We start from the raw sequence: 17,771 nt of genomic DNA on the forward strand, positions 1-17,771 counted from the left end.
GGAATGAAAAATGATCAGCCCATAGACATTACAGCATAAAGCCTCTCGAGAGTTAACTCTTGGCCACGACTACCCAGGTGTACACCGAAACACGCCACCTAAAAGTCTCCTCTAAACTGATTTCACGTATACTTGCAAAAGAATGATTCAGGGCTCTCTGACCCGAACGAAAGAGCAAGAAATGTGGTCATGTCAAATCCCCTGGAGCATCTTTCTGTATCAAAAGGGAGAACCATACGTGACTCTTCTTTCTTAACCATGTTATCAAGCTAGATGCAAAAATAAGCATGCATGCCTCCATTTCTGTAAAAAGGAAAACTACTAGGAAGTCTTTATGCAATGAGGAAAATACGAAAGTAGAGTTGTTTTTCAGGTATTGAAACATGTCTTTCGTTAGCTGGCAGCTGCGGTGCTGGCCGCGGTTTTCCGAGGCCGGTCTGCTGGGGCAGACTCATCACCATCCACTCGGGGAGAACCGGCCCGTTTCCACTCAGGAACACGCCCTGGAAAGTCTTTGGGCCTCCTCACGCAGGGGCATTCTTGAGACTTACAAATACACAGAAAGTTGTACGCAGTCAATTTACACATTATAGCCTGCCCAATTTAATTCAAACAAAATTTCCTGCTAATATGTTAACTGGATACCAGAATCTTCATTTTACTCTCAAACTGATCTATATCACAGTTAAATGTTAAACTACTTTGTTCTTTCCTAAGTTTGAACTTCCTAAATTCCTAAGTTTGCTACTTTCTGACTTAGCAAGGCAAGCTCATGAGTATGTTACACAGTAAACAAAACAGTTAGTTAATAAAAGAATATCTGGGTATGATTCCGACTATACTCGTATAGCGTCCTGGAAAAGGCGAAACCATGGAAGCAGTAAGAGTATCAGTGGTCGCCAGGGGTTAAGGGTTCGGGACATGGAGAAGTGAAGAGACAAAGCACAGAGGGTTTCGGGGGCATTGAAAACACTCTGTATGAGACACTATAGTGGTGGATACATATCATTATATATTTGTCCAAACCCATAGACTGTACAACACCAAGAGTGAACCCTGATGTAAACTCCAGATTTGGGGTGATAATGGCTTCATCAATGTTAACAAATGTTCTACTCTGGTTAGGGATGATGATAATGGGGGGGGGCGGGGCATATGGGAAATTTCTGTACTTTCCTCTGGATTTTGCTGTGAATCTAAATCTGCTCTTTAAAAAAATAGAGTCCTTTAAAAAAGAAAATTTAGCCCTGGCTGCTATAGTTCAGTGAATTGAGTGCCGGCCTGCAAACCAAAAGGTCACTGGCTTGATTCCCAGTCAGGGCACATGCCTGGGTTATGGGCCAGGTCCCCAGTAGGGGGCGCATGAGAGGCAACCATACATTTATGTGTCTCTCCCTCCCTTTCCCTCTCTCTAAAAATAAATAAATAAAATCTTTTTTAAAAAAGGAGTACCACTGGAAAAACAACTCAGTTTCTGAAGGGCAGTCTTACAAGCATTAGAACTCTGAGGACATTTAATATGTGTTAAATAATGTTTAAGACACCTCATGAAATCTATGAAAAATATTGCACTACATTTAAAGTAGCATCATAGAAGTAGGACTTAAAATTATAAACCATACTTTCATATACTTTGTAGCGGGAACTGCTTTCCAGGAAAGTCACAATAATTTGGCACTAAGTCTCATGCCTTTAAAAACAGTCTTCTAGAAATCCAGCCTAAGGAAAAAAGTCAGAAGTTCAATTCAAAGACTTGTGCAAAAAGATAATTAGTAGACTGTTAATATAAAAATTTTCGCCCTGGCTGGCAAAGCTCAGTGGATTGGGTGCAGGCTGAGAATCAAAGCAGGCAGGTTTGATTCCCAATCAGGGCACATGCCTGGGTTGCAGGCCATGACCCCCAGCAACCACACATTGATGTTTCTCTCTCTCTCTCTCTCTCTTTCTCCCTCCCTTCCCTCTCTAAAAATAAATAAATAAAATCTTTAAAAAATTTTTTTTCCTAAAGTGTTAACGTCTAAAATAGGATAATGGTTAGATAAGTTATATTCAATTAGAGTCATTAACAAGTTATATTTTCATATTACAAAGCCTCAAAAATAAAGCAGCGTGATACTGGCACATGACCATAGACAGACCAATAGAACAGAGTAGAAAATCTTGAAATACACCCAAAATCCAAATGGCAACCCTTAAAGCATAGAGGAGTCACCTTAAATCAGTGGGGAAGATGGGTTATTACGCAAATGATGTCAGGACCACTGGAAAGCCGTCTTTTTAAAAACAAAGCTGTATTCGTATTGCATCCCTTACACCGGGATGAATTCCAAAGGATCGAAAATGTAAACACAAAAAATGAAAACAAAGAAGGACTAGACAAACCATGCGAGAATAATTTTCAACCTCAGAACAGGAAAGGCCATTTTCACTATAACATAAACCAAAGGCCATAAAAGAAAAACACATGCTCAACTTCATAAAAATAATTTCCTCACGAGGGCCGGGGGACACAAGAGAAAATACGGACAACTCATCACAGGTAAAAGATTCTTTATTTAACAGAGTAAGAGTTCCTACAAATCACTAAGAAAAAGATCCAACAATTTATTAAAAAATGGTCAAAAGATACGTACGGTTCACAGAAATGGATATACTTAAATGACTCTAAGATATTCAATTACACCTAATATAAGAAATACAAAAAATTAAAATCAAACTAACACTACTTTTTACCTTTTAGAGTGTCAGATTCAGAAAGTCTTGATAATTTCCTATCTATGGAAGAATAGACACTCTTACAACCTGCTGATGAAATATAAATAGGTACAATCCCTGAGAAGAGCAATTTGCAAATACCTGCCAAAATTACAAATATGTACACCTTTGCCCTAACAATTTTATGAATTTTTCTTGCAGATATACTCACACACAAGCAAAATGGCTTATAGTCAAAAGATTATTCACTGCAGTATCACTTGTACCGGAAGACTTGGGGAATGGTTAAATTATGATTCACCCAGGCATTATGCAACCATAAGAAGAATAAGGAACTGCTTTACAAATTGATGGGAAAAATATATCCGATATTATTAATAAGTGTGTGTGGAGGGGGGGTGTGGAACAGGAATAACACAAGGTGAATATCAATTCTTAGAATGAGCTATCATTTGTGTAAAAAAGAAACAAAGCAGCCCTGACTGGTGTGGCTCAGTGGGTTGGGTGTTGCCCTGCAAACCAAAAGGTTGCTGGTTCGATTCCAGGTCAGGGCACATGCTGGGTCATGGGCCAGGTCACTGACTGGGGGCATGTGAAAGGCAACTGATTGATGTTTCACGTGTTGATGTTTCTCTCCCTCTTTTTCCCTCCCTTCCCTTCTTTCTAAAAATAAATAAATCTTTTTAAAAAAAAATGGAAAAAAGCAGGTGTGTAGTAAAAGTCACGACAGCATTAATTCAGATATAAAGCGATTAACAACTGGCTCCAGACCCCACAACACCTAGCCAACCTCTTTTGCAAGCCTACTCCTGTCATTTCATTAGCCTCGCAGAAAACATGGAATGTTTTTTAAACTAAATTTCTGGATCCCACTCCTTGCAGTTGTTGCTTACCTATTTATCTGCTTCCATGTGCTTAAATAGATACGGAAGACCACACAAGCATTTCAAACATGTATTGATTGTGGGGGGGGGGGGGGCAATGACTGCCTGCCAGATGGCAAGGGTGGGTTAGAGGGGAGGGGTGGAAGGGACCCCATGTTGTCGTGACACAGTCTGTCTGGAGCCCCAGGGAGTCTCCCCCATCGTCCAAGACGGCTGCAGGGGGAGGCTCTCACACTGAGCGGGGGGAAAGCTAGAAATACCCAATAGAAAATTGGACAGGACATGAGCAGGAGAAGCTAGCAAGATCACTGAATGAAGGAAAAAGCCTTCCCGCCCACTCCACTCCAGGACCAGACTGGGGGTGGGACCCGGGGAAGACAGGCACAAGCGCCACACAAGTCAAGATGGTGCGGGGCAGGGGAGCAGGGGAGGTGGTGCTGAACCAAAGAGGCCCGTTGGTCCAGCCTGGGGAGAGAGGGGATTGGCTGGGAGGGGGACCCACACAGTGTGAGAAAGTCTGGGAAGTTGGTCACTTTGGGAAAGCATCTGGCCTGTCCCACACTCAAGCTCCTATAATCCCAGGGGAACAAAGAGGCTCTTGGGCTGGTGACTCACTCTTGCTCATGACCTGAACTCACACTGTGCACTCCCCTGTTCTGTCCACGGGCCACTCGGCCTTAGCAGCCACGCAGCCTTAGCAGCCAGGTGGCCATGGCCTGCAGGAGGGAGCCTCTCTCTTTGGAGCACCTGGTGACGCTCTTGCCTGTGGGTTCGAGTGCTCTCTTGCCCAGGAGTACAGAGACCATGCGGCTCCCGAAGCGACATGGACCATGGACTCCAGGAGGGCCTCTCCCGCCTTCTTGCCCACCTGGGGATGCACGGCTGGAGCGTTCACACACTGCAGCACACGGCCGTGGGGCCCTAGCAGCCACAGGGCCCACAGTCACGTGGGCAGCCAGAAATAAACAACAGCCACAAACAGGCTAAGTTTCCTGAATGGGGACTGGGACCGCTTAGCAGCCACCTGTGGGCTCCGGAGGTCTACAATTCAAACTGGAGCAGGATCCCCAGAGGCTGGCTTTGTCCGGGTCTTGCTGGGAAGACGGGCATTGAGACCGGAGTCCGCCCGCTCCCGGACCGCGCAGCACCACAGTCCCTGGACACCAGCGTCCGCCTCGCCAGTGCGGCTTTGGCGGCAACGGGAAGCCGAACCCCGTTTTTTTGCTCAGTTACACTCATGAAGGTACCCTTTTACACCTTCTCAATTTTTAAATAAGATATATTACATATTTTTAAATTAAATTTAAAAATAAAAATATTTGAAAAGTTTTTAACATCTTCAAAAACTGTAAGAAGATGCACTGTTAGGAAAAAGACAGGATATAAAATATATATATATAGTATGATACCAAATATGTACAAAAAAAGTACATCTGTACACAGAAAAGACTAGAATGAAGTAAAATATTAAGAGAATAGTTATCTCTGAGGGGTGGAACTATAGGTGATTTTAATTTTCTGTGGATTTTCCTGTGATTCAAATCATATTCACAGGTTATATTCACGATGAGAAGAAACAGTACTAATTCTCCAATGTCACAAATCAAAGGGGTTAGAAATTAAAAGGAAAGGTAGAAAGTTATTAGGGATTATCCAGGGCTCTAAGCATCATGGGAAACATTCAAACTTCCCTAAAACACCACTCCCAATAGCAGAATCCAGAATCTACGGACGAAGATTTGAGGAGAGCAGATGACAAAAGCTCATAGGTCTCTGGTCCACCTCTTCAGGGTCGCTGTGACATCGGGCTCATCCCGCCACTTTCTGGCTGCCCTGTCCGTTTCTGTTTTCCGTTACCTAGGTAATGGTACTTCCAGCCCTTCCCTCCAAGGCTGTGAAGCTAACAATCTGGCATTTCTCAGTGTCCAGCGTTCCTGACCTCCGGCTTCGAAAGGCCATCTCCCTCAGGGAAAACCGTGGGCTCTAGAAGCTAAAACAGGAGGCCGAGGAATCTGAGGTTGAGTTCTACTCCTGACAAACTGTGGCATTTGTCTCCAATATTGGGAATAAACTAAAATTCCTCAGCCGGTTTCCTTAGTGCGGAAACTTAAAGGACTGTTCTGAAAACTATTTAGGACTATCAACCTTCATGTTTCTTTTTAAGTTTTTGCACCACACCTCTGAATTTTGTTTCCTTGCCTGATGTTAAGTCTTTTCCCCTCTAAATTTTCACTTTTCCAAAAATCATTTGCAAGTCTTACCCATCTCGGAGACCCAGAAGTACAGTAGAAGGTACTTTCAGAAAGCTTACAGAGAATGATGCCGTGTGAACAGAATTTGAACAACATTGAAGACAACTTATGGCGAAATAGGAATGCAGTCAGGATCTAAAGTGGATCCTTATGAGCAAAGTACATGCAGCCAACTACGTACTGTAACCAACACTTGGAAAGGGAGGGTAACTCCTAACATCCGAACCCTGCCGGAAGATAAAGAAGATGATAGCTTCTGCGTGACCACCTGGCAAAAGAAGTTTTGTCATGCCTTCAAGCGCTCAATTTTTATTTCCTTTTCTCTTTGCAGGATACGCACGAACACCACTGTACTGGGCCTTAGGACACCTCGCTGTTTTTCCTACCATTTCTGTATCATGTCCTTCTTGACGGCTGCCTTCTCACTAGAAAATAAGCTCCATCAAATTTGTAAAGGATACTCTGCCTACAGGCCCGGAGGAGCACTTGATAGCCTTTGGGAAGAAAGGTGTTTTCACAAACATCAGAGAGCAATTATCCCTGTGCCAAAACAGGGTGAAGCAATTTCAGCGGTGCCCTGGGCCCGCTGCAAACCCCTCCTCCTGGTTAGCAAGACCAAACACCTCTGTGGTTACTTTAAAAGTTATTCCAACAGGGAGGGACCAGGGAGCAGCCACCGAATTTTTTCTGGATTAACTCAGTCATTCACTGAATGCTGTTTTTGTGGTTCACCTACTTAAAAGGTGATCAGATCACTTTGTGCGACTGATGAGAGCAACCTGCAAAGAACAATTACATAAACTCTCCACTTCAATTTACCTCCTCCTCCTTTCCAATGAAACAAAGCTCTGGGAACCACTGCCTGGCCGCCAGCTATTTCCTCGGCAACCTCAGTAAAGCCCACTTTCTTCATCGTGGGAATCCCTTTTCCTCGGCAAATCAGAGAAATCTACTTCATTCAACAGAGCAGGACTCAACTGTACACCATTTTTAAAGTGTGTGCACTGCATTTTATTGCCTGAAAAAGATAAAGGAAATCCTTACAAACAGTAGTCTCAAATACCTACGGGCGCTCTAGAACTTCGTTATTATTTAAGTCAGAAAGTTTGTACAGAACCTCAGTTCCATACCTGCAAGTCCTAAATCCAAAAAGTTCTGAAAGTGCTTATTTCGTAACTTCGTTAGCAGTAAAATCTGACCAGCGCTGACATAGCACTACTGATAGCCTTATACAACACTGAGTGTGAATATTCATTTGTGTTTAGCTGCAGAAATGTCACCATGGCTGATTCCCCAATGTTGCTCCAGACCCCACTAGGGGGTTCATGTCACAGTAGATATACCTGCCACATTTTCTAAAATTAAAAAAAAAAATCTAGTTCTGAAACACCCTAGTCCAAACAGTTCTGGAAAAGAGATTGTGGATGTATCGTTTCAGTCTTCAAAAATACTTTTATTCTTTGAAAATAAAATAGCAATAAACCAACAGGACAGAGGGTAGAAAAATACTAAGATGCTCTAAAGGAAATGATCTTTCACCTGTAAACATTTATGGAGCGCATGATTTCAGTGATAACACATTCTCTCTCAGCGGAAGAAAAAAGGGGTGAACTGAGCTCAATGTGATTTAGAAGAAGCAGGACAGACCCGGGCCTCCTGCGAGTTCGCTCATTCCCGTGGAGACCTGTCTGCTCCCGGCGAGTGTCTCTACAATGTACTTGGAGTTGACAGGAAATTGTGTCAACACTCATAGTCAATGCCACTCCAGCTTAAGATCCCAAGAGTCCCTGAAGTATTAATACTCATTTGTAAAGTTCAATTAACAATATTTGAGGAAATTAAAACACTTAAATGACATGGACACATTTGGGGATGTACTGGGTCAACACCGATGTCCTAGCAAGCAATGGGCTAGAGCACACAAAAACTTTTAGTCTTGCTTGAACGATGTCATTCGTGTACCCATTAAAACAAAACAGAAATCTGGAGGCTCATGTTTAAGATGTGTAGGAATGGGCGCTTGCTAAGAATATTCAAAGTTAATTGTGTGAAGAACATTGCGGTGCAAGGTCAGTCAGTCAGTCACATCTAATTCAAGCTGGACCAAAATGAAACAACTTCCTGGGCTTGTTACTACTTGCAACATTTTAGGTAAATATAGAGACACAGTATCTAAAAGTGCAACAGAATATATCTCAGCCTTTGTCTCTTCATCCCTGAAGTACAAGCAGTATGACTTACTGCCACAGGTAAAACTGCCCCCTTCAACTCATACCCAGTGCATGCGCAATTCCTACCAAGTTCCCACTGTCATATCTCTAGGATTATATGGTATTTGATGCAGTATAATTGATTCTCTTTTTCCTCTCCTTGCTGAAATAGTACCAGCCTTTAGAAATTTTAATAAACAGTGAGCTATATACTAGCTTAATGGTAATCAAAATGTTGATACTATGTACTTTATTAAGTGAGTGTATTAGACAAGTCATACTGATATTACTAAAATTTAAAGCTACGTGATTTCTTGGCGATCACTTTATCGTGATGACCATATTCCCCGCCTAACTACCCAAGAGCACTCCTGTGCACACACTTGCAGACCTGCTGTGCTGATGAGCGCAGCGCTCCGGTCCAGGCACCGCTACAGGCTGGCGTCTCCCAAAGGGCGTCCTAGGCTCGCTATCCATTCGTGGTAAAGTAGTTAATTTTAATGTTCTCATTGTTTACCAGAATGCACAGGCAGTGAGGCTGGCTCTGCTGCTCCCCGTTTCCTTTCGCTAGCCTGCTGAGCTTTTTCAGCCAATTGACTTTGCTTTGAGGCTATAAATATCTGAAAAATGTTCTGCATTTGATGCTGTTGGATTCTGCATCCATATTTAGCTGTTTGTGGCATGCCTTTGTGTAAGCGGCTCCACCGCCCATACAGTCAGGCAGGTTGAGATCTGGACGGTCGAAGGACAGATGGATCAACATGCGGCAGACACCAACTTACTGTGAGCAAGGTACCAATCTGCTAGACACGGCGATAATGACGGGGGTGGCAGGAGAGGAATGCAAAGATAAACAAGACAGCTCCTTGGTGTCAGAAATTTTATAGTCTTGACAGGGCGTGGGCAAAACTAATTGTAATACTGAAATACAACAAATGAAACATTTTTACAACGAAAAGAGAATGAAGACTAGGACAGAATAAATTTTTCTTAGCTGTGTCTCAAAGATGTGCATTTGTGCTCTAAATATAGACCCATCTATTGTAAAGGCTCTGAACATATTCCAAAAAAGTTTTCCAATCATGGCAACACACAAAACTCAGGATTGTGTGTGTGTGTGTGTGTGTGTGTACTCAACTTCCCAAGAGCAAACTTGAAACAGTGGGTAGTCTCCCAGTTCTGTGAGGTAAACGAATGAAATATCACTTCTAAAAGTTTCTCTCAAGATCATTTTAGGGCAGGGAGGGGGGTACTTTCGTTGCTGTTTGTTTGCATACTAGTTTCAAACAGAAGCGTTCTGCAGAGGATGTAAACCCCAGCCAGAAGCCAGCAACACTTAACAGAGCTCCTTATTTTGCACCCTATCCTAAAACCCACGTGGCTATTTTAGGTTTGGTCTCAAACCTGAGTGAGCTGGACCTGCGTGAGACCCCCGTCCCCACCTTCCTGTCTTATGAAAACATTCCAAACAAACATACGTCTGTCCTCCACATTCCTCCTTTCAAAACTCAGTTCACTGACCTTTTGATAAAAGTGATCCCCGGGATCCTCTGACAATAACGATTTGAATGCATTACGGGCTTGCTCGAGGCCTCGCCCCAAGAGTCAGGCTGCAAATGGTAGGCCGGTGTAGACAAAATAATAGGGCAGGACATAGAATCAGACAAGTCTACAGCTAAAATGGACCACAGATACCAATTACTCCAGATTCCACATTTTACATAGAAACGTAGGCCCACAGAGTTAAAATTACTCGCCCAAAGTTAGACAACCAATTTGTGGCAAAGCCAGAATGAAAAACCAAGTTCTCAACCCCCAGTTTTATACTCTAGACTAGGTTTCCCAGTTTCTGGATTTCTTTAAAAAAAAAAAAACAAAAAACATTAGACTACAGGCATCAAAGTCTCTTTAAATTGTGGGGAAAAATCCAGATGTTCCAAAAACAATGAGGACTTTTAAAGCCCCAAACAAACAAGGAAACAAGAACATCCACATAAACTAGTGTTTTTTCAAATTGACTTTCTACATTCTATTATTTTTACTTCAGGCTTTTCAGAGTTATACAACAGGCCACTTAAAAACTACCTAAGAACACAGAAGAGCCAACAGTCATTCAGGTAGTTCTGGAGTATTTACATCAGCCCAAGGCAACAAGGCAGTATCCAGGATGAGCCGCCTCAGAGGAAGGAAAGTAGCAGTTCCACACAATACATAAAAACGGCTTCTGGTTAATGGGCAGGGAAGACAAAAAAGTTACAGGGCAGTAGAAAGTCTGCAGCTTGACACTGAAATGCACGCTGTGCGTGTGAGACAACGAATATGTACGTGTCTATGTACATGTATATTTAAGAATACATACCCACATACATACACCTCACAAATCCAGCCCTAGGAATGGACTCCAAAAACGAGCACATATTTTTATGGGTTTCGTGCAAAAAATGATAGTTAACCTAGGTCTAGACAACCCAGACAGAACAGTTTTGGACATGGCAATACTGAATTATCATACATACCTATTCTTGCAGCAACACAGCCCTACCTCTAACTTCATATAAAAATAATATGCTAAGGAAATGTGTAAGGGCAGGAAAAGGGCTATGATGGGAAAGTGTTGTGACCATGATATATACTCTAGTTCAAGCTTATTTTCAGATTCTCATCAACCTTTGCTATAAACTATCAGCTAAGCGGGATTAGCAGGTGGATGGAAAATCAGGCACTAACATTTTTAATCTGCTGAGAATAAACTGGAAGACTTTGCATCCTCTCCCACTTCTTCGCTCTAATTCTTTCAGTTAATTCGAATAACATCAAGAAACACATACACATCGAGCAAAATACAAAGAGGCACCTACATATAAAAATTGGTTATAGGAACTGCTGGATTTTTAGAACTGGAAGGGCCATTAAGAGGTTATTTAATCCAATCCACTCATTTTACAGGTGAGGAATCAGAGGCTGAAAAAGTGACCTGATGCCCCAGATCACACAGCCCCTCAGGGGTGAACTGAGACAAAAATTCCAATCTCTGGACTCTGAGCTCCGTGATCTTTCGCAGGGTAATAGACGCGACATCTTGAAACCAACTGAACTATGTAGAGAGACAACTTCTAAGTCTTGCTCGCCCTGGAACGGAAAACACGTACCCTGTTCACAACTGTGAAAAAAGGAAGCATGATGGACCTGACCACTACAGGCTCAGACACAGGTAACTGCCACCGATCATGGTGCCTGAGCCCAGGTGCTCCAAGGGTGGCGTGTCAGACTCAGCCCCTTGAGAATGCCTCTTGTGTTCATGCGAACTCCGTGATAAACATCGTGACGTTTCAATATTCTGGGAAGCCACTGCTCAGCACCGAACCTCCGGCTAGAAATCCTCAGGCTCTGAGTTTTCAAAAGCAGCATGGTTTCAAGGCTGCCACCAGGCTCCCCCTAATAGGATCTCATCATTCCGTTTTAATTAAAGAGGTGGTTACTAGGAATGCAGAAAGGGAAAGTTTTCGTGCGTGCATCACTTTTAACTTGCTGAGTGGCAACCCAGTCACTTCACAGAGAGAGCCCGAAACAACAGTGCATTCTGAGGCAGCCCCCACCCCCTGGTCTAAGTGGTTGTCTTTGGAGAGCGAGGTTCAGAGCGAGGTTACAGATCAGTCTTTTCCCACCAAATGCAGAGTTTTACTAAGCTTTCTCACAATGTCTTGGTCTCCAGCCTCGGGAAGAAATGAAATCCCGTGCCCTGGACGGCACGGTGTGCTCCACCAGACCTCCGTGGAGACCGGGTGACAGCTCCCTACGCCATCACCTGGGAAGGAAGGCTGAGCGGCCCAACACCACCTTGAACTTACTACACAGGTGCCTGAAAAGGTCCAAAGGCCACGCCGAGTCCCATCTCTCCACCCACGGGGCTGGTCGGGAGGACGTGTCAGAAACACGCCCCAGCACAAAAAGGGACGTGGGAAACTGACCCCGCGTGGACAGGGGCTGAGATCGGGGCGAGACTAACCGGGGGATGGCTCCCAGCCTGAGCAAAGAGAAGAAACCCCGGCCTCCGAGACGGCCCGCGGTCCTTACCGTACACGCGGACCCAGCTCTGCTGCTGGCACACCGACTCCAGCAGGATCCGGTCCAGCATGCCCCCGGCCACGGCCCCGCTGACGGGGACCGCCGCGTCCAGCTCCTCCGGGGGCAGCGGCGAGTCGGACTCCAGTCCCGGGAACATCTCCGGCCAGGACAGCGCCTCCGCGGCTCCTCCGGACGCCGGCGAGAGCTCCATGGTGCCCCGGAGCGACGCGGCGGCGGGGCGGGCGGGCGCGCGGCTCCGCGCCCTGCCTGCGGCGAGGGGAGGCGGCGAGCGCCGCGGCGGGGCGGGCGGCGAGCGGCAGCCGGCGCGGACGCGGCTCACCTCCTTCTCCGCCGCCCACTGTCCGCGCCCCGGGCGCCGCAGCCCACCTGCAGCCGGCGGGCGGGACCCAGGCCGGGAGGCGGATCCAGCGTGGCCCCGGCCGGGGGTGCGTCCGGGCTCAGGTGTGGGTCCCTCCGCGGCGAGGGCGAGGGAGAGCCCGGGAGGGGCGGCTCGCCCGCCAGTCCCCTCGGAGCCGCCTCCCTAAACCCCGGCCGGCGCGCCCCGCGGCCGGAGCGGGCTCGGGCTCGCGCTGGGGATGCAGCGGGGCGGGCAGGGCAGGGCTGGGCGGGGGGCGCCGCCGCCAGGGGCCGCCCCCTCTGACCGGCTCCCGCCGCCGCTGAGGGGGCTCCGAGCGTCCGCGCCCTCTGCCTGGGGGCGGGGGGCGTCGGCCCCGGGTTCTCCCCCTCCTGCCCTCAGCCCCCACCCCAGGAATGAGCCGGCCCGCCCCCCGCTAACTCTCAGGCCACGGCTGCCGTCGCGGCTCCGGCTCCGGCTCCGGCTCCGCCGCAGATCTCAGCAGCCCGGCAGCCGCGGCGGTGGCGGCGGCGGCGGCGGCGGGCGGCATCCCAGGGTGATAGGCCGGAGCAATCGAGGGCCGAGCGCCGGGCCGCGTGTGCAATCGAGTAATGTAGCGGAGGAGGAACTGCCGCCCAAGGCAGGAGAAATCGGACACCGAGTCATTCATCCCGCCAGCCCCGCCCCCTTTTCAACTACAGTCTTCGCGACCGCCCAGCGCGGCGTGGTCCGGGTCTCCCCAGCAGCTGCTTAAGCCTACGGTGGAGGCGGCGTGGGAGGCGGAGAGGGAGAGGGGTGCGGGAAATTTAAAAAGAAAGAAAAAGAGCTTCCCCTTCCTGTCTTCCCTCCCTTTCCCTTTTGTGCCTTTATTGATGCGTTTGTGAATTTAAACCGGTATTTCTTACTGGACGCAGGATTGGAGAGGCTGTTTTATTTTACAGTCGCCCTGGGGGGAACGCCTTTCTTAGCACAGAGGAAAGTTGGCGACGGGGTCCGGGACTGTGAGAGCCGTGTGGGCTCGGCGCTCGGAGCCCTGTCCGCGCTGAAGCTGGACTTGTCATTGGCTTGGAATAGCGTGGTTAAGAAGTGTGGTGTGGATGGATGGACGGGCCTCGCAACCAAGCACTCGAATTGTCCAAAAGCCCAGTATTAAACAAACATGTTTCTCTCTCTCTTTTTTTTTTTAGCTTTTGATCTTTGTGCAAGATGTTGGCTTTTTATCCTCTAATGATGTCACTTGCGTTTTATTTTGGGTCTATTTGTAGACTGTCTCCCTTGATCTTGGCTTCGGTTTAATGCCCACCCAAGGCGGTATCCACTAGAGGTTTAAGAGATTGCTGACAAATTTAAAATAGCAACGGAATGCCTTGTACACAGCAGGTCTTCAACAATGTTTTGAACATGGCTACTGAAGACGGAGCAGGAATTCCACAAGTATATGGTTTGAGGATTGTTGCTTGTTTGTTTGTTTTTTACAATTTTGTGGAGAATTTTCCTTGGCATTCTCCCCTCATTTCTCTCTACTTTGCACAGAGACTGGTTTACAAGGAGACATTTTCATGTTCTGGTTCTGTGGTATTCTGGCATGTTATTTGGGTTTATCAAGAGCTGTGAGAAGCATTGGTAACTTTCTCCAAATTCTTATTTAGAGTAACAATATTTCTATGCAGGAAGTGACCTTAGAGATAATCTCACTCTGCTTCTTGTTTAACAGGTGAGGAAACTGAGGAACAGCCAGGTAACCTGGCAAATCAACCACCAGTGCAGATGGGTCTGCGGTATCTCAATGATAATGGTAACTTCAGCTTTATTCTCTCAAGAACCTTTTTGTGGTTAAGCTCGCTGATGTGTGGCTTGGTGATGTATTTGTGGTAGTCATTTTGAGTATCTAGAACCCTGATTTCTTACTATCTGACCCCACCATCAGACTTCTAAATCTAAACGATTGCATTTTTTCAGTGCTTGAGTGGACAAGGGATGGTGTTGAAGCTAAGAGAGTATAGGGCCCAGCATTGCAGAGAACCAGCATTTTTATTTATACCGAGTCACCACTGAAGCCATGATAACAGAAGTCAGAGAGCAAGTGGATAGTGGGCATCGGATGTACAAATGTGAGTGTCTCTTCGTTAGTGGATAGGTAAGGAATTTATTTACCCAAGCAATGATCTCAAAGCAGCCTTAGGAGTGGTATGTAAAAACAGGGGTCTTGGTTGTTTTGGGGTTTTTTTTTTAAGCTTACTCTCTCAGTGGCATTGGCCATTCTGGAGCTGAAGAAAAAGTTTCTGCCAATTCCCAGCCATCCTACTTTCTTCATCCAGATTCTCCAGATCCTGAACCCTGCTCCTCATCCCTGTTCTGACCTCTGACTAGCTGCAGTGGTTTTCTGGTGGTCTAAGTAACAGTATGTCTGGAATTTACCTAATGTTAACGATGTGAACAGAAAATACTTTAACCAACTGAACAATAATACTATGAGATAAACAAAACCATTATTTTTGAAATTGCCATTTAGCCAATGGAAAAAAATGGAAACACAGAATTCTATTGAGCAGCCTACCTAAACATAGCTAGTTGGACAGATTAAAACCCTAGTCTTTTAATTTTTTAATTCACTGATAGATATGAGTCCTTTAAGAGTTCCCTTCACCCCTTGGTACATAGAGTAGTTCTAACACGTGTGAAGCCAAGAGTAAATGCTTCATGGTTTTTTTTCAACTATTACTGATAGGGAAACTAACAGTTCAAGCTTTTAGTCTTAGTTCATAGGCTTAAGTGATCAATGCTTGCAGAAAGCTGTTATTCCAGGAAGTGGAATGCAGGACTCATGACTCCAGGGGGCAGACAAGCAATTCAACCTTTGTGCCTCAGGGTGTCTGCAAGCAATGGAGGTGGCATCTGTCAATCAACAGGTAAAGAGGTACGAGGAAAATCACCACTGGGCTGCAACTCTTATCCAACTAACCTTTTTTCCAACCCCCTTACCTACCGTTTCTTCTTATAAACAGATCACCTTGAACTGAGATGTTAAGATGGTTTTTGAGGGCACACAACCCACCGTCTTCTCAGATCACCGGCCACCTGAATAAAGCACCCATAAAGATGCAATCTTTGCCTCTACTTATTGGTTTTCGTAGTGACAGGCGGCACGAACATCAACTTGTCTGGATTCAGTATCACTTAAGAAAAATTTTGAAGAAAAACAAAAACAAATAAAAGTGATAAACCAGTCTGCATTGTTGGGAGGCAGTTATACTCCTGCTTGGATTTATATGGGGTATCTCCCCGGCCTAATCCCAGATTGTGGAGATAAATCCTTGGCTGATAAAGTCTTCATTTACATTGTATTCACAAACTGGACCTTTGTGTGCGAACTACAATAGAGCTAAAGTCTCATTTCTGCCTACCCTAACTAACCCCTCCTCCTTTTTCCTCCCTCTGGAGCTTTAGACACTAAGCCCTCAGAGGTGATATTATCCTTAGAATTCAACCCCAACAATCAACCCCAAGACCCAGGGCAAGTGGGAACTAAAAACTGGGGAAGAAGAAAAATAATAATAAATTCCTCAGGTGACAGTCTGTAAAATAAAGGCTATAATCTAAGGAAAGACAGAGGCCTTGGATTCTGAGCATAGACATTGTCCATATTAAGGAGAAATGAAGATTTGGAGTCTTGGCCGTCACAGCCTGAAGACCAGGTATGGCTCCTGTTTTCTCCTCTGTTTATCTGTCAGAACACACACACACACACATGAGGTTCCCTCATCACAAAGGCTCTTAACTATTTCCTTATAGCCAATCCCCTCCAAGCTACCTAGACACCACCTCTAAGCAGCTAATCCCCCTGCAGTAATGCAATTTTTAAACTGTGGCTCACCAGCCCCTCCCTTTCAATATTCCCTTTCCACTCGGACACAATGACACAGCATTCTCCTGATTACACAGGGCTGGGCAAAAGAACTTTTACAGTTGTTTGTATGGAAAAGGACATGCAGGTTATGATGATTACAATAGCTTTATTAATTCAAAAGAATATCACAATGCAGCTGCAAACCTGCTTTTGCCCAACCCTGTATTCTACAACGTCAACTGTGTCCAGTTCATCATAAAGGAAGACTTTAGATGTTTCTCAAGATCCTGTTGTCTGTGTTTCTCCTGCCTCGCTCTCCAGTCCCCCGGTAATGTATTCACGTTTACAATTTCATTTCTCACCTGGATGACATTGGCTGTGAGAACACCCATCTCGAGCCCTATCCGCGGTACTGAGGTGCAGTCAGCTGTGTGCAAACATTCACCACCTCTACTAAGATATGCTGCCTGTACTTTAGGGAACTCTTTTCCCCTTTTCCCTGCCCAAACGCCCTTCCCTCCTTGAATGTCCTTGTGATATTAGAGGAACTAGAGGGTTCTACCTCAGAGGCGCTTAAACATGGAGTTACCGCTGCATTCTTGCCTCCACCCTAGCTTGCATAAATGCTACCCCTGCGTTCCATTCCCACTGACACCACCCCAGCTCCAGCCTGGTTAGCTTTCACAAGGATGATGCACTCATTCTTTAACTGTCCTCCTTCCCCCGAGGCCTTTCCACCCCCAGTTCATCCTACACTCCGCTGGAGGTGAATTCTCCAAAAACGGTTCAGACCAGGTCACATCCAAACTAAAAAAACAAAACAAAACCCAAAAACCCAGCTCCCTGCTGCCTCCTAAGTAAGATGCATACTCTACTGAAATGAAAAGGGCCTCCCAAGTGTGGTCCCAAGCCACCATTGCTATCCAACTCATTGCCAGTGCTCAGCCAACCCAGAGGGCTCACTGTTCCCCAAATACATCCAGCACTGTCCTTGGCCCTTGCTTCTGCTTGCTTCTTACATGAAGAAGGTCTTCTCCATCATCTATGCCTGCCCCCAACCCACCACCTTTCAAACCCACCCCCCACCCCACCTCCCACAAATGCCAGTGCCCCCCTCCCACAAGTCATTCCCTGTCACCAAGCTGGCAGGGATCTCTGAGTTCCCATGGCATTTGTCCCTGTCTTTCTTCAGGAACCAGTCACAGAATATATTGTGATAGAGTCCTTTGTGTGACTCCAGTATCTACTGTTAGGTAATAAACATCTTGAGGGCAGAGACCTTGTGTCATCCCCCACAATGCCTTTCACATACCAACCCCTCCGTGAGAGCGGAAGCCAGGAAATGATACATTAAAGTGGGAAAGAATACCTGGTGGGATTCTAGATGTCTGGGGCTACAAGAGACACTGAAATAATCAACTTAACAAACCCAGCCATGCAACC

The 17,771-nt window shown here is 45.9% G+C and overlaps 1 protein-coding gene across 1 annotated transcript in view; it reads right to left on the reverse strand.

Annotated features, from left to right (window-relative positions):
- Positions 1-12,747, reverse strand: part of RASAL2 (RAS protein activator like 2) — a 275,224-nt gene extending 262,477 nt beyond the window's left edge. The window contains 1 exon segment of the mRNA XM_028530839.2: positions 12,136-12,747. Coding sequence (XP_028386640.1) covers positions 12,136-12,337 — 202 coding nt within the window. The 5' untranslated portion in view covers positions 12,338-12,747.
- Between the last annotated feature and the right edge of the window lie 5,024 nt (positions 12,748-17,771).

This window comes from Phyllostomus discolor, chromosome 14 (genome assembly GCF_004126475.2).
Source record: "Phyllostomus discolor isolate MPI-MPIP mPhyDis1 chromosome 14, mPhyDis1.pri.v3, whole genome shotgun sequence".
Lineage (NCBI taxonomy): Eukaryota > Metazoa > Chordata > Mammalia > Chiroptera > Phyllostomidae > Phyllostomus > Phyllostomus discolor.